The sequence below is a fragment of the Phyllostomus hastatus genome, unplaced genomic scaffold, assembly GCF_019186645.2.
Source record: "Phyllostomus hastatus isolate PE091 unplaced genomic scaffold, TTU_PhHast_1.1 phas_scaffold_317, whole genome shotgun sequence".
Lineage (NCBI taxonomy): Eukaryota > Metazoa > Chordata > Mammalia > Chiroptera > Phyllostomidae > Phyllostomus > Phyllostomus hastatus.
In genome coordinates this window covers 20070102-20097197 of record NW_025334023.1, presented here as the reverse complement: position 1 = coordinate 20097197, position 27096 = coordinate 20070102, and the positions used below count along the sequence as shown (strand labels likewise).

The window sequence follows — 27096 nt, the reverse complement described above, 5'->3', positions numbered from 1 at the left end:
CAAGAAAAAAAAAAGGCCCAAATGTAAGACCAGATCAAAGCTCCACAGCAAAAACAACTAAGCGACCAACCTATCAGACAGCCAACCTATCAGATGCACAGTTCAAAGCACTGGTGATCAGGATGCTCACAGAATTGGTTGAATTTGGTCACAAACTAGATGAAAAAATGAAGCCTATGCTAAGTGAAATGAAGGAAAATGCACAGTGAACCAATAGTGATGGGAAGAAAACTGGGACTCAAATCAATGGAGTGGACCAGAAGGAAGAAAGAAACAACCAAACAGAAAAGAATAAAGAAACAAGAATTCAAAAAAGTGAGGAGAGACTTAGGAACCTTCAGGACACCTTTAAATGTTCCAACATCCAAATTATAGGGATACCAGAAGAGGAAGAGAAAGCAACAAGTGGAAAAGTCATTTGAACAAATAAAGGAGAACTTCCCCAATCTGGCAAAGGAAATAGACTTCCAGGAAGTCCAGGAAGCTCAGAGAGTCCCAAAGAAATTGGACCCAAGGAGGAACACACCAAGGCACATCATATTACCCAAGATTAAAATGAAGGAGAGAATACTAGAAACAGCAAGAGATAGAGACAGTTACCTACAAAGGAGTTCCCATCAGACTGTCAGCTGATTTCTCAAAAGAGACCTTGCAGGCAAGAAGGGGCTGGAAAGAAGTATTCCAAGTCATGAAAAGCAAGGACCTACATCCACAATTGCTCTATTCAGCAAAGCTTTCATTTAGAGTACAAGGGCAGATATAGTGCTTCTCAGATAAATAAGGTCAAGTTAAAGCAGTTCATAATCACCAAACCCTTATTTTATGAAATGTTAAAGGGATTTATCCAAGAAAAAGAAGATAAAAAACATGTATAGCAAAATGATAGCAAACTCACTATTATTAACAACCACATCAAAAACAACAACCAACTAAGCAAACAACTAGGACAGGAACAGAACCACAGAAATGGAGATCACATGGAGAGATAGCAACAGGGGAGTAGGAGGAGGAGAGAAAGGGAAAAGGTATGGGGAATAAGTAGCATAGATGGTAGGTAGAAAATAGACATGGGGAAGGCAAGAACAGTGTAAGAAAAGTAGAAGCCAAAGAACTTATATGTATGACACATGGACATGAACTAAAGGGGGGAATGTGGGTGAGAAAGGTTGTGCAGGGTGGAGGGGAATGAAGGGAGGGTAATGAGACAACTGTAATAACATAATCAATAAAATATATTTAAAAACACAGCATTACTCTTCCTAGAAATACGAAGGTAATGGAAATAAATAAAACCACCATCTTTAATATTAAAAAAGAAAAAGATAAATTAGTATAAACAATACAGAAGCATATACAATGGGGGAAAGGAAATCTCCTCAATGAAAACTGGACACATGCAAAAAATTAAGTGAACTACTTTCTTATACTATCTACAAAAATAAAATCAAAATGGATGAAAGATTTCAAAGACAGGCCTGAAAGACCATAAAACTCCTAGAAGAAAACATAAGCTGTAAATTCTTTGATATTAGTCTTGGCAATATATTTTTGGATGTCTCTCTGGGAAAGAGCAACAAGAGCAAAAATAAACTAATGAGATTACCTCTAACAAAAAAGTTTCTGCACAGCAAAGAAAATCAGCAACAAAACGAAAATACAACTACTGAATGGGAGAAGTATTCACAAATGATATATCAAATAAAGGGTTCGTATCTGAAATATATAAAGAACTCAACTCATAGAACTCAACATTAAAAAAAAAGTTAAAAAACAGGCAGAGAACCTGAAGAGACATTTTTCCAAAGACATATAGATAGTAAAAAGACATATGAAGAGATGTTCAGTGTCAACTAATTTTCAAGGAAATACGTACCAAAACCACAATGAGAAATCATCTCATACCTACAGAATGGCTATTATCAAAATGTCAACATGGTCAGAGGACCTAAACAGATACTTCACCCAAGAAGAGACACAAATGGCCAACAGATAAATATATGAAAAGATGCTTAACTTCACTAGCTATAAGAAAAATGTAAATCAACACTATAAGGAGATACCACCTCACACCTGTTAGAATGGCTGTTACCAACAAAGCATTTATTAAGCGTTGGAGAAGTTGTGAAGAAAGAGGAACCCTCATTCACTGCTGATGGGAATGAATATAAACTAGTACAGCCACCATGGAAAACACTACAGAGGTTCCTCCAAAAATTAAGAATAGAGTTACCATATGATCCAACAACCCTTCTGATAAACAAAAATTTGAAAACATTTACTCCAAAAGATATACATAACCCCATGTTAATTGCAGCATTAATCATGGTGGTCAAGACATGAGAACAACCTTAGTTTACTTCAACAGATGACTGGATAAAGTCATCTATGTATATGTATATACATACACATACACACACACACACACACACACACACACATATATATACACACACACACACACAGTGGAATACCAATCACCCACAAAAAAGATGAAATATTGCCATTTGAGACAACATGAAATGGATCTCAAGAATACCATGTTAAGTGAAATAACCCAAGAACCATATGATTTCATGCATATAAACCTGAAAGCAACAAATGAACAAACAACAAACAAAATAAGACAGGCAACAGCATGGTGAGCACCAGAGGGACAGGGAGTTGGGGTGGGGAGTGTGGGGAGTAGCAAAAAGTAAAGGGGGTAAACAGAAGGAGATCGACTTTGGGTGGTAAACACACAATGCAAGATACAGATGATATATCATATAATTGTACACCTGAAACCTATATAATCTTATTAACCAGTGGTTACTCTGATAAGTTTAATAAAAAAATTTTTAAGTTAACAAATAAATGTTGGTGATGGTGTTGAGAAAAGAGATCCTTTGTACATTGTTGGTAGGACTGTAAACTAGCACAATCACTATGGAAAACATTATGTGGATTCCTTAAAATATTAAAAATAGAATTAGTATATGACCCAGCAATTCCACTTCTGGGTATTTAGCCAAAGAAAATGAAAACACTAATTTGTTTAAAAGATATATGTACCCTCATGTTCACTGCATTATTATTTTCAACAGCTAAGATATAAAAACCATCTCAGTGTCCACTGATAATGCAGTATTATTCAGCCATAAAAGGGAATGACATCTTGCCATTTGCACCAACATGGATGGAGACAGAGGGTAGCATGCTAAGTGAGATAAGTTAGAGGGTGAAAGACAAATACTATATGACTTCCTTATATGTGGAATCTAAACACACAAAAGAACAAACAAAACAGAAATAGACTCATAGATACAGAAAACTGATGGTTGCCAGAGAGAAAGGGTAGGGAGATGGGTGAAAAAGGGAAGTAGGATAAGGACAAAATTCCAGTTATATAATGAATAAGTCATGGGGATGTAACACATACAGGGAATATGTATACATATATGGCACGGAATATAATCAATGATGTGGTAATAGCTCTGTATGGTTAACAGATGGTTACTAGACTTACTGTGCTAATCACACTGTGAGGTATATAAATGTTTAATCACTAAGTTGTACACCTGAAAATAATAAAACACTGCACACTAATTACATTTTAAAAACAAAAAGAATTTAGTATATAGCTACGGCAAAGCAAACTGTGGTGTTGGCAACAGCTTAAGACATAGATTAACAGACCAGAATAGATGATCCAGAAACAGACCCAAACAAGTATATCCAACTGATTTTTGGTAGAGGTGCAAAAGCAATTCAGTGGAAGGACTTTTTCCACAAATGCTACTGGGGCAAGTACATATCCATAAGCAAAGAAATAAACCAAAACTTGTCTCACACCTTTTTAAAAAATTAACTCAAAATGCATTACTAATTTAAATATAAAATGTAAAAATGTAAGTCTCCTATAAAAAAAAAGACAGAAAATTCTCAGGGTCTAGGGAGAGGCAAAGAAATCTAACACTTGACACCAAAATCACAATTCCATGAAAGAAAGAGCTGATAAATTAAACTTTGCCAAAATTAAGACCTTTTGCTCTGCAAAGTCCTTGTAAGAGGTTCAAAACACAAGCTACAGGGTGGGAAAAATTATTTGCAAGCCACATATTCAATGAGGAACTTATATCTTGCATAGAGAGAAAACTTTCAAGAATCATCAATGAAAGAATCATCCACTGTCTCTCAGCCTCTCCTTCCTATTTTCCTCACATACTGTAGGTCATTGATTCCTACTTCTCTACACTTCCTTTGTAGTTCATCCATTGAATTTTAAATCTTATATATTTTTCACTTTTAGAAATTTAATTTGATATCTAATCATCTGAGACTATTCCTCTTTTTAAACACATTAAATGTTATTTTAACTGACACTGTGATCACTCATGGGGATGTTAAGAGTTTCATTCTGAAGTTTAAGATGTTTCCCAATATGGTTAGTGATTTTTGTCTTAATTGTTAAATAATGATCACTGAGCCTTCTTCTGCAGACATTAAGGCTTCTGTTTAAAATACATTCTTATATAGAATTACTTCCATTACATGTAAGAGTACTACTTATCTGCGACAATTCTAAAATACATCCTTACTTGCATCATGCAAATAATGAATTTCATCTTTAAATCTGTGAGATAAAACCTTTTGACTCAGAATTCTCTCAAGTGTAAGCCTTTCACCTCCAAATGTATGCAGAACATAGCAAAAGCAATCAAGTCTCTATCAATTAAGTAGGTTTTGCATTAATGACCTAATGTGGGAATTTTTGTTCTGATTCCAATCCAACTCAGAATGTATGTGCAATTTGTCTCCTGTTCCCAACATGCATGACAAAAAGTTCACAGCCAGACCCTGACTAGGAACAGATAGTATCCTCAGGTAAAATGCCAGTTCCATAGATCTCTATGAAATCACCAACTCTCATCGTTTCTGGCCTGATTACTTGCTTTTATTTACAGTCAAGTCCAGGAATGCTTTTTAAAAGATGTTTTAATATTTTATCCAACATTTAAGTGTCTTACATGAGATAGGGTCTCTGCACATTAGTCTGCCATACTGCCAAAAATGGAAATCAAAATTTGGATAAGTTCACTTTTGTGTGGGGCCTAGTGCCTTACATATTAATCAATGTACAATGTGTTTCATGGAGAAACAAGAAAGATTATTCTCATTATTTATTAAAAATTCATTACTATTTCAACAAGTGGCTTTCACTAGAGCAAAAATTCATTATTAAGGGAAAAATAAAGCTTTAATGAAAGCTGAAATGCAGTTATCTTGTACCAAAAAGATATGCAAAAGAAATAAATTTTCAGGTTATATGCTACTGTAACACTGTTTGAAAATTTGCAGACCAAGTCTTGTAGATCTCCAGTTATCAGCTGAGAATAACATTTTAATGAACGAGCTACATGTACTCCCTTCCTTGTCATGATCCATCCTAAGTGGGAGGTATTTTTTTTGTAGCTTTTGAAGCAGTGCCTTTTACATATTTTTAGTAATGTAGTTCATACTTTCACATAAAACCTCAAGCACAATCTTGTTAAACTTGAAATTCAGGTCTAAACAGGGCAAAACAGATAAAGGACATCTTTCCTACCACAACACAGGGTCTGGCATAAAGAGGCATTCAAACAGTACTTGTTAAATAAAAATATGAATACCAAAATCATAAAGTAGATAATATATTTATTTCACTATAAGAAGTTTCAAAATTCCTACCTGGGGAAAAGTCAGTGAATAACTGTAGTTCAAACAAAATTGTAAAGTACATAAATAGCAGTAGGTAAATCACTAAGGATATAAGAATCCAAGAAAGTACAATTTTTTCCAAATATTTTACATTCCATAGGTATACAAGGAAACAGTGTTACTAAGGATGTGAACTTAAGAACCTTACGACAGAGATAAAGTAAAAGAGTAAGTTTCAAGTCAAAAATATAGTGTTTAAAATTTTAACTTCTCCATCTGCAGCCATGTGGCTTTGGGCAAGTTACTTAACCTTTTTCAGTCTCCATTTTCTCACTAAAAACAATACATTAATAGACAATGCATAAGATTAAATGAGCATACATATACAGTTCTGAGTGTGATATTTCCCTTTAAGGCAAATAACTTAAAAGTCACCTGTACATGGTGGCTCTCTTCAAACTATTTCATACCATTCCTAATGGTCTATGTAAATCTTGAGCAGCGAAAGAATCTAACACAATAACTGACAAATTTTTTCACTCTACTTGAAGAGTAAAAAAAATAAGAGCACAAACCCCCACATGTTACCAGCATCAGTGAGACAGTGAACAGACCTAGCAAAACCTATGTGAACATATGCAAGCAGTCACTACAACAATTCTTAGATTTAATATAGCCCAAAATAGACTCAGAAGAATTAATGTCAATACCTCATAACCTGGGAAGTTTAGAAAGAATATTTCCCCTGAACTAAAAAGAAATAATGAATACTTAACTATTATGTCATGGAAAGCAAAACATAGTTTTTTGAGTAACAAAAAAAAACTCACAGATTTTAGGGAACACAGGCACAATATGTCACCACTCTCCAAGGCTACTGCACAGTTAGAATAAGTGAAAATGATTTTAAATTTGAACATTAGGATTTGGTAATTGACTTCCTGAGTATAGGTATCCCTGCTTTTTCTGAAGTTCTCATTATGTCACTTCGTTATTATGAAAGAGCTACATAATACTATGTTTTCAATAACTGAATGAAATCTGAAGAGGATTTTTGCTTTTAAGAATCAGCTGGTATTTGTTTTGCAACAATCTTTTCTAGAGGTAGCATGCACCCCAAGCAGTGCCACCAAGCTCCTTCCCCAGAAACTACACTTACTATCTCAGCATTAGGTTGCCATAGTTAAGATTGTTATGTTACCATTTGTGCTTTATCTTGACTTATTCTGTGCACCCACCTGTTAGCAAGATATTTCCTAAAGTATTGGAAAAGTCTAAGAGAGTTCATAAGGGTGTTAATGTTTAGCATAAAACTCTACATAAATAAGTGTACTTGGTATGATTTGGTACACTATTTAGGGGGACTGGGAATGCTCAAAATATTTTTCATATAAATTAATGGTAACTGCTTCTTTGCTTTATGCCATTTCAGCTTCCAAAAGGTTTCACAAGAATGCTCTACTTCTGGATAGCAGAGTAAACCTGTATGATTACCAAGAGAGGCTTTCAAATTTCTGCTTCATTAGAGACCTTCAAAAGAAATTCTCACTTATATATTAGATCTAAGTGAGGTTCTCTTTCTTCATCAGTAAGTATGTTCTGATAGAGTGACGTGTAGATGTGTAACAGTAAAAATTTTATTCCCAAAGTTCTAGATTTAGAACTTTCTCTGAATCAGGTCTTTTGACCAAAACAATATACACCACCTCTGGGGGGTATTTGGGAATGTGGAAGGGGCAAATTTTAAAACTGTTATGATGATCCTGGGGGAGAGCAGAAAGAAAGGATACCAACTGCAATCAGTAGTTAACCCTCAAACCCTCAATGAATGATAGTGACATACCACACATACTGTAACATCCCACATTACTTCACCCTTCCACACCCACCAAAAGAAATCATATAAATGTTCCCCATTCCTCACTCCCCTCAAGAAAGTCAAGCTAGATCATGACCTCTAATCTTTAATTTCCAGGGTTCAATATGGAGATGGTATACAGTTTGGAACCTGACAGGCAGCTTAGTCACTACCATTTTTGTCAGATGCTATCTTCTTGCCTTTTTTTATTATTATAATATCAAGCACAGTCTTTTCAACATTCCATGCTCACAGTTTTCTCCACCATCACAGTTTTCTCCACCACCGAAGCTAGCAGATATGAGCAAAGTTCTCCACTCTAAATTTGCAAGTACCCATGAAATACTGAATCCCTAAATGCAAGGAGAGGAAGATACATATGCAACATTTTGTGTATAACAGCACATGTGCAATTAATGGAAATAAGGTCCAGTTTTCATAAAGTTCTTAAAAGAATTTATGAACTTAAAACATTAAAACTACTGCTTTATTTAAAACTTTCCAAAAAATCTTGATGATTCCTACGCTCAAAATCTTCTGATGGTTTCCCAGTATCTGTAACACACTTTAAACTCTCAACATGTTAGCCAAAGCCCTCCATGTAGTCATTATCCCAACCATCTGGATTTTAACCTATTTTATCAATTTTCTTCATTTATCATTTGATTTTAAGAACCAGACTACTTCCTTCAAACATGCTTTCCTTTCTCAAAGTTCTGCTCACAATTTCCTCTTCAGAAGCATTATTTTCCTATATTTTCAACCATCAAAATCCTAATCATCTTCAAGGTCCAGTTCAAATGCCACCTTTGAAAAGATCTTCCTGTCTATTCAGCTAAAATTAACTTTATGAGCAGATATGCTTCCATAGTATTTTGTGTTTTAACCTAGCATTTGTCACATTCTACCTGGATTTATGGTTTTGATATTGTAATGCTTCCCTTGCTCTATTAGAATGTAACTAGAGAGCATGAGCCATATTTAAGCCTCAATGAAATCACCAGTAAGCAGTGCAGTACCTTACATAATATAGGTGTTTAATATAAACATCTACTAAATCAAACTCAATCTGAAGAGAACTTTGAATATTATAAACAATGATGAAAACTACAAAAAGCAAAATACTTAGAAAGAATATGGCAATTATATCCCCTAGGTCCTTCTAGTCTAATTATATACCAATTAAACATAAATGCCTTCACACAAAAGAGAAAGACAACTTAGTTTTGAAAAGTCTGCATGAATAAACAGGCTTAAAATAAATAAATGTAAAAAAAGTTATTCTAAAAGTTGTTAAGCATTATAAAATTAGATTTTAATTAATCATGATTAATCAAGTCCACTATCCTTGATCATGGTATATGCTTTAACTACCAGAATGTTTCTATTCTTTAGCAGAGCTCTAGTAAAGTTATCTAAGGGTTAAAATTAATTAATTTGAAACAATGACAACTACAGTCAGATAATTTAGGAACCATCAAATAACTATGCCTAGGTTAATTACTAAAATTATGAAAAATCTATAAATGGAATCGAGTCTGTGAAGTTTTACATTTTATAATTACTATATAAAACCAAACATACTAGACATCTATAAATTTAAAACTTTAAACTTACATAGATTCCTTTGTCTTTCTTACTTTTAAATTTTAAACTACTTTATTCCTAGCAAGCTTCTTTTTTAAAAAAACAAGATTCAGAGCATAGTAAGATTTAGTCAATTGACCGATGAAAAATATGGACTTCAACTGTGCAGGTCCACTCAGATGCGTATTTTTTCAATAAATATGCTGGAACCCTTTTTGGAGATTTACTTACTACTGTGAAGTAATTACACAGATTATATTGGCTACCATAAAGCAATCATAATGCTGCTTCTGTGTTATCAATGCATAAATTATTATACCTGTAAGTATGAATTTCTTTTTCCCATTATCTTTTCATTTTTGATATCTAGTGTAATACATGGAACAACCACAGTGTTTTGTATCATATAAGACAATATTGATGTAGGTAGTGACAGACAATTCACCTTGTAAATCAATGACAAAGCATATGGTATAGAGTAATGTACAGTAAATGTATTTTCTCTTCCTTATAATTTTTATAACATTTTTATGTAGCTTACTTTATTGTAAGAATACAGGATGTAATAAGTAAAACTGACAAAATATGAATTGATCTACTGTTTATCAAAAAGGCTTTAGTCAAAAGTAGACTAATAAAGGTTTTGGGGAGTCGAAAGTTATTCACAGATTTTTGACTACCTAACCCCTGGGTTGTTCCAAGGATCAACTATACTTTACATAGCAATCTAGATCATGGGGAAAAACAATTATTTTTGCAGTCAAGTATGCCTGCCTAATTTGAGTAACTTTAAGGTTATATGACAAAGAGTTCTATGCAGATGGAGAGGAAATAATAAATGAATGAAACAGAAACCTCTAACTCAATTTTAAATGCCATACAAATGTTCGTATTTTGTTAGCTTGTGAACTGCCTATAGGAAAGATGTGCTAATAAAAATATGTTCATGGGTTAGTCAATTTTTATCCTTAGACCCAAGGCCATATGCCAGTAATTACTCAGGATAAATATTAGAAATAATTTATGTTCACACATTTCTGTTATACAAAGTTGATATATAATGTTATGCAAAAAACATAAATTAAAAACTATTTGTTTTAAAAATATACCAAGACTTGTTAGTTGGAATATTTTTAAAAATCTACAATAAAAGCAGTTAACAGTACTACAAAAAGCAGTTATAATGCTAAATAAGCCGTATTAAAACTGATACACATTTCAATAGAACAGGCCTGAGCTATGTGAAAACTAGTTTATATTCTTTGCATATTCTTTTTTGTATATGTATTTTATCTTTCTCCATAAAGTAAATTAAAGGTGGGAAATAGGCAAAAAATTTCAGAATCAACATTATTTTAATACAGTATTTTACGACACCTTGATAAATGACAAAATTCAGTCTTGGCGATAAATACTATGATTTAAAAAGTTAATAATGGCTTTCTGTTTTATAAAGAATGCTAACACCAATACAAATGAATGTACAAATGAAAGTACAGTATGGTAGACCGGTAATCATGCAACATGCAATTTAAATTCTAGGTCCCGGCTCTGCCATAAAGGAGCTATGTAAACTTCAGCAAATATTTTCTTCACCTCTCTGAATCTCAGATGCATTATCTCACCTACACATAATGAAAGTGCGAGGGTTAATTTTATATTCTGTTCTAGAAATTATTATTTGGTTACACATGAGCAAGGTTTTTACCTAATCAGTATATTAATGCTGGTTAAAATAGGAGAATTACAAAACATTAGACACTAAAAATTCAAATGGGAAAATTTAAGTTTTATATGAACAAATATACTTGAAAATAATCAAGTACTTTGAAATTTAAAGACAAGCAAAAAGGAGTAAAGAATAGTTAAATGTGTTAATAAAAGCATACTCAGAACAGGAAACTATGTGGCTAATAAATGCTCAGTTTGGGGATCAAAAATATTATAAATTAATGATCCCTCTATTTTAGGATGTTGATAATTAGTAACATCCTGCATGAACACTGGAAGCACAATAAAAAATTACATGTATTACTAACTGATTCTGAAACTAAGCCTACTTTAATCTGGAAAGCCAAAATCAAATTATTTTTATACAGAAGCAATTCTATTGCTTATGAAAGTATATAAGCATGCTAATACTACTGTAAAATAGCTATAAGTTGCAGAGGAGCCATACAGCATTACTTTTGTTCTTTATGAGATTTATTTGGCCAAAAAGAATTAATGAAAGTGCCATACAACTCTATCTCCAAATTTCATTTTTAGATCAAGTATAAAATTTAAGAGGAGACAGAGGAAACCCCAAAGTTTAGCACTGCCCTCCCAAAACTCTTTACATATTAGAATTCTATATTCAAAGGAGAAAATCCTTTATTGCCCAAATGACCTGTGAGCAAAAAAAACATTCATCATGGACCTCTAATTCATCCACCAAAAGAGTCAATAAATTTTAATAGGACTGTACTGAGGTTCTTTCTTAGACAATATGAAAAATGGGGTAACTGTTCATTTTGTCAAACCAAAATATGAATTCTGTCAATTTGATTATATGAAATGAAACCTTACTCCTGAAAATTACAAAGCACAAAATATTAAGATCTTCAAACAGCCCATCATATTTGTTTTTTAAAAAAATATCTTACTGTAATGAAGTCATTCCCTTTAACCATTCTTCCTTGGTAAAAAATCCCATGCTTTCAGCCTCCAATTTCCACGCTAAAACTAACATAATAATCTGGAAAGAACAGAACATAAAGGATAGGGGAAAAGTCAGCATAGAGATAATCATGTCTATATTTATCATGGAGAGCATTTTAATACAACTATTTATATCTTCCAAATAGTAAAGAAAACAACCTTTGGAATTATTAACTATAAAGAAATTTAGATGAGTAAATTTCTTAAAAGTAAAAAGTTCTAACAGTTTCTGAAGATAGAATCACCGTCAACTCTATTACAAATGATACTTCTATCAAGAGAGCTCATGACCAATTTAAATTGATTGAAAGTATCCTAAATAAAAATCTACAATGACAGATGTGAAGACACAAAATCTTCATATAAAATTAAAGTGTCTCAATTTTTAGAAATTTATGAATGTGCTATACCCCACTTGTATCCCATTCTACTCAGAAATAAAACATACATTTTCAGGTTCAACACCAATGTCTTCACAAAATTTTTCCATTCCTTCTGGCCCTACAACTTCATCAGGACCTTCAAAGACAAAAATAATTTATATATTTTATTGCTGTAATTTAATATCAATATAAAACATAAGCCATTGTGCTAAAGGTATCTATGAATATACCATAACATTTCCATATATAACTAAATTTGAATTTTGACATATTTTTTATAATATTTGCTATAAAAATTAAAATTTAAAACTTTTGAAATGTTCTTTAAATACTTCATTATAAAATAAAATTAAGGAAATAAAAAATGAAGCAGCTCTAATATCCATTGTAAAATATTAACTGAGAGAGCCTTCTTTAATGAAAATTTTGTCAATGCATAAAGAAACCTAAGAAAGTTTGAACTTCTTACTCCACTAGAATGTGCCAGTACAGATACACAATTTAAGATAATAATCAGAGAATATCTTTTTAATTATTAAAACAGAAGGCCATCCATTACCCTTTTGAATATACCCAAATAAAAACTTTGATAAAAAGATATACATATTATAAAAATGATGCCTTAAGGAAATTACTATATTCTAATTCTAGAATGACATAGTTTCCTTATCATCTTGGATCTCAAATAGACAGTAAAGCATTAATTATGTCACTTCAATGTAGAAACAAATGTTTAATCCTTCAGTTAACTTGGCTATCATTTGTCCAAAAATTAACAATACCTGTTTCTTATTTTTCTCTCTCAGTAATACTAAATGTAAGTCAATGCACCAATTCTCATATATTTTGTTATCATATATCCAGAAATACAGCAATTACATTATTGCTAGGTTCTTTTTGTGACCAGGTAAGATTAAAACAAATTTGTGGCAACATAGATGGACCGTGAGGGCATTATGCTAAGTGAAGTAAGTCAGAGAGCAAAAGACAAATACCGTATGAATGATAAATTTATATGTGAACTATACACTAAAAAAAAACCAAAAAACCCACAACCCCAAAAACTGAACTCATAAATACAGAGAACAGATTGGTGGTTGCCAGAGGTGGGAGTGCAGGGTAGACAAAATGGGTGACGGTAGTCAAAGGTCCAAGCTTCCGGTTACGTAAGTCCTGGGATATAATGTATAGTAAAGTCACTATAGTTAATAATACTGTATTGAACTTGAAAGTCACTAAAAATGTAGATCTTAGAAGATCTCATCATAAAAAAATGTTTTTGTAACTGTATGAGGTGATAGATGTTAACTAGAATTATTTTGGTGATCAGTTTCCAATATATACATATATTGAATTAATGATTCAATATATGTTGTGATTCAATTATGATTCACATATGATTGAATTAAATGATTCAATTATGTTGTGTAACTGAAACTAATGTTATATCTCAATTTAAAAAGACAAAATCAGCATGAAATGTAATAGAAATATGTTTATCACACTTGGCTTTGAATATAGTTTTGAAATATTATTGTTAAATTAGCCAAGTCAAATTTGTTTTCCTTTCTCAAGGACTAAAACTACTCCAACTTTATAAATTATAGACTAAACCAAAGCTGCTCTGGTGGCATTTTATATCACTATCATTAGTTCACAAGTGCAACATGAAGTTAATGTCCTCAAGGTTTTTCTTAATAGAAGAAGGTAGCCAGCCAGTATGTGACCAATATAATCTTAAAGTTTCAAATGAGATCCAGGCTGCTAAGACAATGTGGTATGAACCAAAACCCATTTTAAATTTGTTGGTTTAAGTAAGTACTGCACTTATTTACACAAAGAGGCATTAAAAGGGGAAGGGGTGACAATTATAGAAAGCTTTCACTTCCCAATATACACCTGGAGGATTTTTTCTTTTTAAATGAGAATGTGTTAAGTAATTTAAAAAGCACACATGTATAATAATGCTATTAAAATATATCTGAATATGTATCTTTAATGTTATATGTGGTTTGGATGAAATTGACATCAGATAAAAAAATTAATAGAACAAAGGTTTTTTAAAGGCACAAAAGGAATATATTCTGAATTTTTCTACTCAGTAAGTTGACTTGCCCTTGAAGCTGCCATCATTAGTAATTAGAAGAGAAAGCTGGAAAGTATGTCCAGAAATACCAGTTACTGTTATAGCCTCTCTAGATACTGTGAGATTAGTGATCAAATTAGACTAAAACCAAGTTAAAATATATACTAAAATATATAATATACTAAAACATATAACATATATAATATACATATAAGAACTCTCTGTAAATGTTAAGTGACTTTCCCAAAGTAATGCAAATACTAACAGATCTAAATCTAAAACAAGGTTTATACCAATGTTCTTTTCCTAGATTGCATGTTACTGGTTCTTCTTAAAACATACTCTTCCAATAAACTACTACCAGGGAGCTGAATTTAACTAACTTTTAGACAAAAACAGGTTTCCAATCAATTGAAGAAGCTATGAAAATGATTTAGTTTACCAGCTGGATACTTTATTAGTGCTGCAATTCTATCCCTATTTTTGATTCTTTACAAAACTTTCAAAGTACCTTTCATTTTCCATGTTTTTGTTCAGTAATAGGCCCAGCATATTACCAAATCTTTGCTAATTTAAATATCAGTCAAGATGAAAGGTCTTGTTAAATGACAAACCATTAGACTTATCACATATGACTTATTAATATATTAACAAGGTTACTGGTAAAATGTTTTCAAACAAAAAAATCAGAAAAGTAATTTTTAGTAACCATAAAGAAATGTTCTCAGCTATGACCATTGAGCCTAAAACCATGACAGCCATTGCAGATGATCAGGAAAAAAACTAAACTACATGAATGACACAGCATCTTCAACATGAGCTACATAGGAGCTACACTGGTAATTCTGAAACAGTATTGCAAACATATACAATCAGTAAATCTGATGATATGATATTGTTACTCTTTTAATAATAGCTAACAGTTACTGAATTCTGATTATATACTAGGTACTGTGATACATGCTTTGCATGTGTTATCTTAAGCAAATTACTTAATCTAAACATCACTTTTCTCATCTATGGAACAGGGATAACACTCTTTACTTAACAGAATGGTCATTAGGAAAAAGTTATATAATTAACATAGTTTTAAAATAAAGATAGCAATTATTATGCTAGCTACTACAAAAATGCTAGTACAGGAAACAATTGTTTAACTAATTATAATATTACGCTAGCCAGGAAAGTCCCCTAGGAGAGGTAAAGCAAGTAAGCATAAATGGGGGAAAAAAAGACTAAATTTATGATATCTAGTGACCTTTATAAGTAAAATAACATAAGCCACCTTTTGATTCTACATCATGCATTACAATAAAATGGGCATTCTGAATAATGGGTCAACATTTTAAAGGGAGGTCAATAATAAAATGAATTCCCTTTATTTAATTTGGGTTAGTGGTTGTCTTGGGATGCCAGTAATAGCAGTTTTTCTGGTCTAGAAAGAATCTGTTCTGTTACTAAACAAATTTTAAATTATACTTTTGGAATCCCAACAGTGAAGATATTGCCCCATCTCCCTCCATAGCCTTACGGTTAGCCTAAACTTACATTTCAAGTTCAGAGTACACTTGAAGCCTTAACTTGATTACACTACATATAATACAATGACTGCATATACACTGTTTTATTTTAAACAAACACTTAGAATGATGACACAAGAGGGGAAAAAAGAGGTAAAAGAAAAGAAACAAGATGAGAAAAAAGAGCTTTTAAAATCAGTGAGACCAAAAGCATTGCAATGGGGGAAAATTTCATATATGCTTATGAAGACATTACTAATAAATGGGAAACAAACGTTCTTTTTCATATTATTTGCTTAACACTTCAGTTTCATCCTTGACTTTGATTTTCACCTCCACCCTAGGCCAAAAGCTTTACTTACATATACCACTTACAGGATTTAGTTTGTTAGCTTCTTCAGGAAGCTGTCCCTGATACTTTCAAGGCTGGGTTACATAGTTCTCCCAGGAAATTTCATAGTGCATTGTCCTAATACATTATTTATCACACTGTATTAGTATCCATTTATTTTTTATTTATTATATCTCTCATAATAGTGCCTAAATAGCAATTATTAAAAGATGTGTTATGTGATGATATGCCTGAGTTTTAAATCTTTTACAATGCCTCCCAAGTTTCAGAAAAAGTCAATTTCTGGTTCAAAAAATTTCAAAAGAATATTGAAAAGAAAAAAAAGGACTATGTATAGTATAAAATGTTTTATCACATACTTTATGTTTTACAGAATACCACCTCTACTTTAGCCAATGAATGTAAGTAAACCAAGAAGTGAATCTGTCTGTTTACAAATTGTATTAATAGTAAATGAGTTTCACCCCTCTCACTAAATATACACTGAATTATATATTTAAAGACCAAGCCTAAAATGGCACCAAATTCTTAGCCTACCCACAATCCTTAGTCTTGACCCTGATCCCAGTGCACAGCACTAACACACAGAAGGCTGAAATAAATAATCTGTTAAATAAATGAACCAAAAAAAAAGTTTGAAAGCATGTGACTGATATCTTCTTATATTATTTTCATTACCTGCATACTCATAAAACCAAGCCAGGCACTTCTTGCTTGAAAAATGTTCCTCTCCACTTATTAGTCTAGCAGGGGGTTGGGATCTGCAATAGCTTAGAAAACACACAAATGCCTAAGAATTTATTGTCTCAACTTTTAGTGAAAATCTAAGTTCAACATGAACTATGTCAATTCAAACTAAACCAAGTTTTTTTTTAACAGCTTGTGTTATGGGGAAAATAGTGGAGTTAAATATTTGCAATTTAATACAGTAGTCTACACATAAAAAACTTGTAGCTAACAAAACCCAAATTCTACTTTGCTCACTATCAAATTCTAAATATAGCAACAAAAATTATTTTCCCACATTTCAAAAGACCACACAGAAGTCTAACCTAATGGTTTCAGTGCAGAGTCTGGTAGCTGGGAAAGTTATAAATCTTTACAATGATTCTTCTGAATCCCATGTAATTTATACTTGTATACAATAGACATATGTTTGAAAACAAAATCTTGCAAAGTATATTTTAATAATCTGTCAATATTTCAAAGTAAAACTACATATTTAGGGTTGTTTATCATCTACCAAGATTAAATAGCTATTTAATGGTAAAAGATGATTTAAGACCTAAGGGTATAATTAAATTCCACCAATTAAAAAACAACAACCCCCTAAAAGATAACAGTACAAATAATTGGGCCAAGGTCTTTAATCCAATTCTATTTATCTTTTCCATAAAGCGATTTAAAGCTGAAAAGTTGCCTTTAGGATATAATGAACTTCAGAGAATCTTTTCTCCAGGACCTGAAATAGTTGCACTATATCACAACATAGAAATGCTGTAACTTCTGCAATTGAGTAATGCAATGTAAAATAAGGGTACCACATTTAAAAGTTTAAGTTGATAGCAAAGTATCACCTGAGTTCTGACTGCTCAACTATTTTTAAAGTGTTTAATTTAAATAATTTTGATACATTATATGCTGAAGGTATCTAAAATAATACAAAACTTATCTGCATGTTTCACAATATTTTGAGATAGTGGAGTAACCTTATCAAGTTCTAGAAATATATTTAGGCTGTCTTCCCAAACAGTATAATGAATGGGGAAAAAAACAAACAAACCCGAATCAATTACAAACATGAAGATGCAGACTAAAGAAGTTACCTTCCTCACATTTTAAGCAGATCTTTAAGGCGAGTTCTAGCATTATCTCCCCTTTATAACGCTGGCTACAGTCTTCTTTTAATTTATTAAGAAATAAATCTGAAGTTTTGGTATACCAAATCTGAAGTTGTCATACCAAGTGCCAACCACAGATACAGTCGAAGACACTCTATAGGAGATTTCAAAAATCCACTTCTTACACCTAAATTGCAATAATTCTTTGCAGCACACAGTGTTGCTGTAAGGCCTCAATGACATGCTACAATGGGATCGAAGAACTCTATCTAGAGCTCTGCTTTGTTTTCTTTTTCTCCAAGAGGACAGAGTACAATAGCTCTCAATTATTAATATTTACGTTGAGAGCTAACAGTATTCTGAATACTAGAAAATTAAACGCATGGAGGGCCTTCCCAATTCGGCACATAGGGACATGGAGCAAGTTGGAGGCACTATACTTCCAGAAAATGGGCTCCTGAAATTTAAAACACTGGATCCTCCAGGTTAGACTACTAAGTCTGGAGCCAATTACAACATGCGACGCTTTCCTTTCTATCATTCCCATGGAAGCTGTCAGGTCAAGATATCTCACGTCCTGCTCCTCTTCCACACTCTACGAAGAAATTTTAAAAGTGACCCCCTTCTGTGGCTCGGTTTGGAAAGAAGGTGGAGGAGGGGTTAAGGGAGTAGGGTAAGGGGAAAGCGCAATTTACGTACGCATCCCAGTTTCCCCATCCTCCAGACTCCAGGGCACGGAGACTCTAAGGCGAGGAGACTGGGCTCGTCCCTCCACAGGCGCACGCACAGAGCACACGCACCGAACACGAGGTGTAGTCCGACGCAGACACTCCTCACGGTGTTCTTCGTCTACCATTTAGCTTTATTACGGGTGCGGGGCAGTCACCTCTCCCCAGCTCAAGCCTCTAAGACCCAGCCCACCTCATTCTCCTCTAGCCACCCAGCAATAGAGGAAAGATTGAAGGGTGGGGGAAGGAGGTACCTGGAGATTTTACACTTTTTGAGGCCTCCGTCTTCCGCCACTGCTGATGCCACCCCAGAGGATTTTCTCTTCTTCTTCACCGGCATCTTCCGCCCTCCCCAGCAGGGCGGGCAGGGCAGCCGGGGAAGGGAGTTACTGTCCCCTGAAGACTCCTCAGTGCTGGCACCCGGTTCACAGAGACAGCAGCAAGCGTAGGAGCAAAGTCTCCAGCCCGTACCACAGCGGCCCAGCCCGGCGTCCGACGATCCTAGGTCTCCTCGTCTTTCTCTCTCCTGGGCAGAGTGGGTCACTTCTCCCCGGTGGACACTGCGGCTTGGTCACACAGGGAAGGGAGAAAGCGGACAGCGCGAAACCTCCACCGCACTCCGAGAGCTACAGGCGCAGTCTGACCCGGATGCACCCAGCCAAGGGCCGGAAGTGACACAATGCGGAGTTGGTCGCAGGGAGGGGCGTGGCTCTGGTTGCAACCTACTAGCTGGCTCCCAGACAGGAGGATGCTGTGTACCTGCCAGGAGTGGAGAAATCGGATTTTGTTGGCCATTTGACCGCGTTTGTTGGTAACCACTAATAGTCTAAAGTTCGCCTTAACAACTTGGTACAGTAAACCAAGTTAAACTTCTGAGCTTTTCCAGAAGCTAACGTGAGGTAGCCTCTGGAAAGGGGTCACCCACCCCTTAAAAATGCACATTTTCTTTATGCGCCAAGATCAGCCCTCCACCCTCACACCCATTCTTCGTTGTCCCTGAACTCTTTCCCTTATTACAACTTAGCTTTACCATTCCTGACCTCTCAGACAAGAGACAGTAGGTGGCCACTGACCTAGTAAAAAGAAATGTTGGGAACGTTTCTAAGGGATCTTCCTTCAAGCTCTATTACCCAAAACATTTGTAATCACTCCTTCACTTCAGTGAAAGTATTTTTTTTTATAAATAAAGGTTGCTGCATGTAAAGATTATATAGTAGAAGGTTGCTTTAGTCAATGTTTAAGTTTGTATCTGTAAACCAAAGTATGATTGTAGAGGATGAAAAGTTTCTTTAAATTCAGTAACAAATAGTCCATGTGGTTCTAGTTAGACCACCTCCACCTTGGCGCTCTCACTTGTCCAATCACAATTCCCTATTTCCTTAGTGCCGTTAATTAGTTCACATGGACATGTGACCTAAACCAGGTGGATCAGTCAGTGCCAGTGACATGAAACTGAACCACCAGAAAGCAACTTATTTCCTATGGACTTGAACCTGAGAAGAGTCAAGAGAATGGAACCAAAACAGATGAGACCAGAATCAAGCAGAAAGGGAGAAAAAAGTGATACATGATTTTATGATATAGGGCCTGAATCCACGATATGCCCTGAAAATATCATTGCATGAGCCATTAAACTCACTATTTTGCTTCTGCAGTAATCTGTTACCACCAAAAGAATGTTGTTTCTGAATGCTCTAAAAGACAAACTCAAAAATACATGAGGCCAAAATGTCAAATCTGAATAAGATCAAGTCTTTAAAAAAAACCCAGCTATTGTAAATATGGACAAAGGAACATGTTAACACTCAATGCAATCAGCAAGATCTAGACTGTCAGAAAATCTTCAAGAAAAATGACCAGATTATGCAACAAATTACAGTATTTTACCATGTACAATGTGCCCCCACCATATATAATACGTACCCATGGTTTTGGCCTAAACTTTCAGTAAAAAAGTCTTTAGTTTTAATTTTTTAATTCAATTTCTTATTTATTTACATTTAGATACTTGTTTTTTGTTTTATAAAAGAACTGTAAATTTTTGTATTTTAAAAGAATTATAAAGGAGTTACACTTTTCATGCATAAGCATAAAAGAATGAAAAACATTCATATCGATATGGAATTGGCACACTCGTTTCCCTCAAAAATTTGGGCAAAAATGTGCGTATTATACACAGCAAAATATGGTAGAAAGAGAAAGAAATTTTCCAGCAGTCATTTTCCATATGTGATTCTTATTTGAATCTTGAACCAAACAATCTGAACATTATGACATTGATATGACAATTAGAAATTTGAACACTAGCTGAATAGTTGATGAAATTCTAGGACAAAGTTATGTTTAGGACAGCATATCAGCGATGCTTAGGGACTGGGATGGGGTGGTAATTGAGAGCAAAGACTCAAAGAGACACAGGGACTATTTTGGATAAAAGACATATTCTATGTCTTGACTGAGGTGGTGTATATACTTGTCAAAGCTCATTGACCTGAACTATAATACCTGCCCTTATTATACATTATTCCTCAGTAAAATTGATATAAAAAGTGCAAACCAAAATAAAACATAAAATAATATGGCAGTATTAGAAATAACAAGGCTTAGTTCTTCAAGAAGTGAGCTATAAAAGCTAAATATCCCTTTTCACAAACAGAACAAAGAAATGGAATGAGATCTAAATGACCAAGACAAAGACCTCAAAGGACAATGTTCAAGGGATATCCTTCCAGAGAGCAGAATTAAGACTGAATCAAAGGGTAAGGATCCTTTATAATGCCTGTGTAGCACGATACCAGCATTGCTATGGCCCAATTGACTTTTGTGTACCTTCTAGTCTTTTCTAAATAGGAATAAGTATTCCTATTTATCACGGTGGTTATCATGTCCCTTCTCTACTATCAATTATATGAAAGTGGAGATCAGATAATTAATTCTTTCTTAGTTCATAGACCACCAGACCATAAGGAACCACTTCCAGAGATAAAACAGATGACCCTACACACACAAAGATTCTGGAGATTCAGCTGAATGCAGTGACTGAATGCAGTAACTGAATGCAGTGACTGCAAGTAGGACAAGAGCCTACTTGCATGTATAAAATTCTCTGGAAAAAAGGTAAAAGGCTGGGTCTATGTATGGCATTCATCCCTTTAGTCTGTTATTCAAATAATATTTAATGATCACTTAAAATAAACTTTGTTTTTAGGGATACAAAACTTTTTGTTTAAACTTTTTGTTTAGGGATACAAAAGGCAGGCATGAAACCTGCATTCATGAAGTTCACAGTCTGGAGGGGGAAGTATATACAGCCCACTTGCATTTGAGAGAACTTTCTGAACAAAGAATAGGGTCAATCATCTATGCTTATTAACAATAATAAAGGGATGGTGATTTCCAGAGTCATGTAGATCATTTTCTTACTGCTTTCTCTGGTGAATACTTACTGCCACCACCATTCGCTAAAAATGGAGCATTCTATTATCCCAATTATTCTCACAGAAACATCACCTCCTGTGAGCAGTACAGAAATGCCTAGTTATATAGTGTTAATCTTATCTGCTGCTCATGAACACACTGAAAGTACATTATTTTCCACCAAGCGAACACCTATAATGGAGAAAAAAACTATGACAGTATTGCAGTTCCTTGTTGAAATGGAAAGAAAAAAAAAAAAGAAAAGTAATGAGAAGGAAAGGGAGAGATGAAGCATTTACCTTGTTCTGGTTTCAGATTCTCAATGATTTTAGGTAAGACACATAACTTCCTTTATCCTTCATCTTATCCTACTGTTACAGAGAAGGATGTAGAAAAAGTGATTAAATAATATCCATCTATAACGGCAGCAGGTATATATTTATGCCAAACAGGGTAGAAGGCAGAAGGACTGAGACTGAGCCACAGTTTTGTCATCTATTTGACATGTTGGTTATACATGCGTCCCTTAGCATTGGGGGCTACAGCATGAAGCTATGAAAAAGATCCCTTAAAATAGTAGTATCTGTATCAAAGCGGCCAAATATAGTGCCCTAAAATGTGTTGATTGATATAGTCCATACATACTTCATATTTTAACACCTCTTTAAAATAGGGCATTTCCACTTGCCAGAAAATCAAGGAACACAGAAATTCAGTGATTTATGATATGCCACATTCTTGTGGTCCTAAATTTATACAGATATGTCCCTGTCCATACATTAACATTGATTTTCAAAACAACCCTGTAGGTCAAAATTTTGTAAAATATTTCCATACATGTAAACCCTGAGAAAGACAACTCTTAGTAGAACAGTAAAAAAGGGATGTTAAAATAAGACCTTCTGTTTCTGATCATTGAAACTCCTAGTGTTTTAGAGAGGCCCAAGAGTTCAGAACCATGTAACACATGCTATGTACCCCTTACATCCTAAGCAGTATGCTAGAGCACATCTATTGTAGCCTGACTGTGGCTCTGTTTCACTCTGGTACCCAGGCTGAGGGAGTGGCCACTCTCTGTAACATTACTTGTTACCATGATGAAGGGAAAGGAAAATATGGTGAGCCCTATGCTGGCTGTTAAAGGTTCTGTCCTGAAATGACAAAATATCACTTTTGTTTAAATCATACACCCGAGTTCCTCAGGACAGGAATGTATAATTCTCCTGCAGAGAGAGAGGCACTAAAAAGATATGGGATTAGAATGCAATTTAATTCAAGATCCAGTGAATTCACAGAGTAGTTTTAAAGGGGCAGTAGGGAAAACCAGAAGATTCATATCTGCTTATACCTCACATTGACACATTGTTTTTCCAAAGATGGTCGCAATGATATCTCTCAACCCACTTGTTCTTCTAGAACCTTACCACTCCTACATAAATGGTGTAAATCATCATCATCTTCATAATCACCCTTTATCATCAATATTGGTTCATTAATTGTGAAGAATGTACCATGCTAATATAAGATGTTAATAATAGAGGAAGCTAGGCATGAAATATATGGGAACTTTCTGTATTATCACTGCAACTTTTCTGTAAAACTAAAATTCTTCTAAAATACAGTTTACTTTTAATAAGTCCAAGTGAACAGAAATAAAAATTTAAAAATAGTAGAGTGCAGGAAGAAAGAGGCCAATAATTCAAGAAAGCTACCTTAGTATTCATAAAATTCTGGATGTGGGATCACTGGTAGAAAGCACTGTCTTGTCTATCAAGTGGTCAAAAGCAAAGCACTTTCAATTGGAAACTTTGCCAGAAGTACTAAGAATTAATTTTCAGGGGGGAGTTAGTGCTGGGCACCTGATTTGCTTTCCAGTATATGAATATGTACCCCAAATGAAGAAAAATAGTTCACCAAATCAAATTACTACTGGAAGAGAATGCATTGTGTTGATGAGCTGCTGCAGAGAACTCTCTTTTTGGATGAGTGGTAGAGAAGACCAAAAATGAGTACAGGCAGGTTGTGTTTAGGTATGTTCTTATAAACATTTTCATAGTTTTAAGCTTAGTTGGGTGGTGGTCCCACTTTCCAAAACAATACGGGAAAGATGGCATTGTGGAGTTAGTTTCTTAAAATGAGGACCATCACTGGACTGATGGATTTGCCTTTTTAAGTTTTGCAACCTTGAATAAAACACTTACCATGCGACTCAGTTTTTTACCATCTGTATAGTAAAATATATGCCTTATCTAGACACGGTAGCATGGCATTGTTGAAAAAATAAGAACAAATGTGACTGTGTTGTCAAAACTGCTAAGGGGCACATAATTACTTATCAGCTGGAGTCCTTGAGTTATACCCTATAAAAATTAAGTCCTTCTAGTCTAGAAAGGGGATTTGTTTAAGGCTATTCACAGAATCAAAGGATGGGATTGCAAAGGGGACATGTAATTGGTCCATTTCCACCCAAATTCTGCTAATGGGTCTTTCCCTTCAAATCATCACCACCTTTACTGAATGTCAATGACCCTGTCTATATTTGTAGGGATCTTAACCAAGTTCTCAACCATTGAAAATAGGGTGGTCTACACAGGGCAGTCTGAATGGGACTCAGCAAATTCTTAGGCCATAGTTAAGCAACACTTCTTTAGAAAAATCCATAGGTGACATGTGGGCAGTTACTGAAGTCCCTCACTATTCAGCACAAAGCAGATCAGTTCACATGACTACAGCATAGGCAATGATTTCTAGAAATACAGTAAATGATCTGCAAATAGTCTCATTCACTTGGAACCTACACTGCTGTGGTCACTGGCAATGGCAGTTTTTGTGTTTCTTAATGCTGAGTCTGCTCTTCTCCATGTGTTCCCTCGCAGATCTACTCCTTCCATCTATAGCTTCACAGGGATCTCTGCCAAGTTTGAGCCCTATCCAATTCTTAACCCCTTCCTAGCCAAGATGATCTTCAATTGTTATGGCATAAACTCTATCCTCTGCTTCTTTCAGGGCCTGTACTTTTAATTTGCAAGAATCTTCTTGTCTCTAAAGTAAATATGGCTCATGAGAATCAAAATTTTTGGCTTTCAATTCCATTTTTTTTAATATCATGGGGTTTCAAAGCATATTTTAAAGTAAAAAAAAACTAAACATCAACTGTTTTTCATTTCTGATTTTACAGTCAATTCTTGAGGCAATGAAAATGATACTGGCTATTAAGTTCATGAGTAAAAATGTGCAGAGAAGAAAACCACACAAATATTTTCAAAATGTTTTCTATCGGCTAAGCAACAAGACAATTCTCAATTTTCACTGAACTCTTCCACATTCTGTATGCAGCTAAAGCTTCCATCTGCACATCCTTCTGGTAAACTTACACCTAGGACAAGCTACATAATTTATGGGGCCCTGAGAAAAATGAAAATGCTGAGTCTTTGTTCAAAAATGATTTAATGATCTGTGAGAGCAGAAGACCATTAAACCCAGTGCAGGGCTCTTCTAAGCATAAAGACCTCCAGACTGCACTGTCATGAAGCCAGCCCCACACACAACTTAAAAAACAAAATTTCATTCAATGAAGCTCCAGATTTCTGTGTCAGAAAGTGCTTATGTTCTAAAAGTCATTATTTCATATTTCAGAGACACAGATTCTCACCCTATCTTGCAATCAGGAATTGCCATAAAAAGGTCCTATGTAATCAATCAGTCAGATTCAGAATAACTCAGGAGAGAATCCTGTCATTCTAGAAAATAGTGGAGCCACAGAATAGAAGAGGTCTAGATCCCTGAATCGTCACATGGAAGATTGCCTGCCAAATACTATGCTGAACTGAAGGAAATGAAGGAAAGGAAAAATAAAATTCTGTCATGTAAAACCACTGAAATTTTGGGGTTGTTTATTGTTAACACTTGCCATACCGTAACTGTGTGTCAGAACTAAGCTATGTTAAAACAACTAATGACACGAAAATCTCAATATCTTACAACAAAAGTTTGCTGCTTATTTATGGTATGCCATCCAGAAGACTATACCCATAGCTCCTCAGGGAACTAGACTTCATCATGACTTACACTTCAGCTTCCATGATCATCACAGCAGTGGAATGCAACCATGATTACATATTGACTTTTAAGGTGGCTGTGCATACATGATACATCACTCCTACTTACATTTCAAAGATCATAAGTCAAGTGGTCATGCTTATCTTTAAAAAGAGCAAAAAAGCACAATCCCATGTGCCAATAAAGAGGAAATTCAGACATTTTGTAAATGACAGTAATGAGTACCACATGGATACAAACATTGGTTTTTGAAAGGAGAATGCTGTCATCCAGAAACTTAAAATATGTTCTATAAAGTAAGTAGTCAGGCAGCAACAAAAAAACAAAAACAAAAAAACACATTAGCAGGCTGATTAGCTGGAGACCTCAATAAAATACTTAGTAAACCCGTCCCCCGAGAACTAGAAGGTAGACCATAACATGAGCCTGATGAGGTTCTAACTCTCTTTGAAGTAGATGGAGAGTAACGGTGTGAAGTGACACAATTTTTTTGCCAAGATCAGATTAAGGGTTTTTACTTTACCATCCAAATCTACTGTTTCAGATAGCCTCAAGACAGCCACCACTAAGTGGAGAGGGGCATTTGTATGAGGAAGCAAAGAAATAAATCATTCTTAAGAATTATACATAGGAAAAACTAGAATGTGAAGTTTAGAATTTGAAACTAAAAGCAAATATATCAGAAAGCCTACTAAGTTTTTAAGGGAATTGCATCGTGAACGAAACCGTGGGACTTTGAACAATCATCAAGCTCCCAGAGCTTCCCCAATAGAAAGCCCAGGTAACCTATCTTTGGTTTATAGGTTGTACCTTGGGGACCCACATTTGAACCTGATGGAAAGGTCTGTGCATCACATGGAGATGACTCACTGACGTCATAGCCCCATTC

The 27096-nt window shown here is 34.4% G+C and overlaps 1 protein-coding gene across 8 annotated transcripts in view; it reads right to left on the bottom strand.

The window, feature by feature from the left end:
• The window catches only part of DCUN1D5 (defective in cullin neddylation 1 domain containing 5), a 68486-nt gene that overhangs the window by 12047 nt on the left and 29343 nt on the right, over nt 1-27096 (bottom strand). For 2 of the 8 annotated variants that reach the window (XM_045818223.1, XM_045818224.1), the window contains exons 3-4: nt 12270-12340; nt 11767-11858 (exon numbers count right to left, since the gene is read on the bottom strand). In XM_045818223.1, the coding sequence (XP_045674179.1) occupies nt 11767-11858; nt 12270-12311 (134 nt within the window). In that variant the 5' untranslated portion in view covers nt 12312-12340. Of the gene's footprint in view, nt 1-11766; nt 11859-12269; nt 12341-16840; nt 16933-18985; nt 19491-27096 lie in introns of those variants that run through there. The other 6 variants (XM_045818221.1, XM_045818222.1, XM_045818228.1 and 3 more) reach the window with 6 other exon arrangements.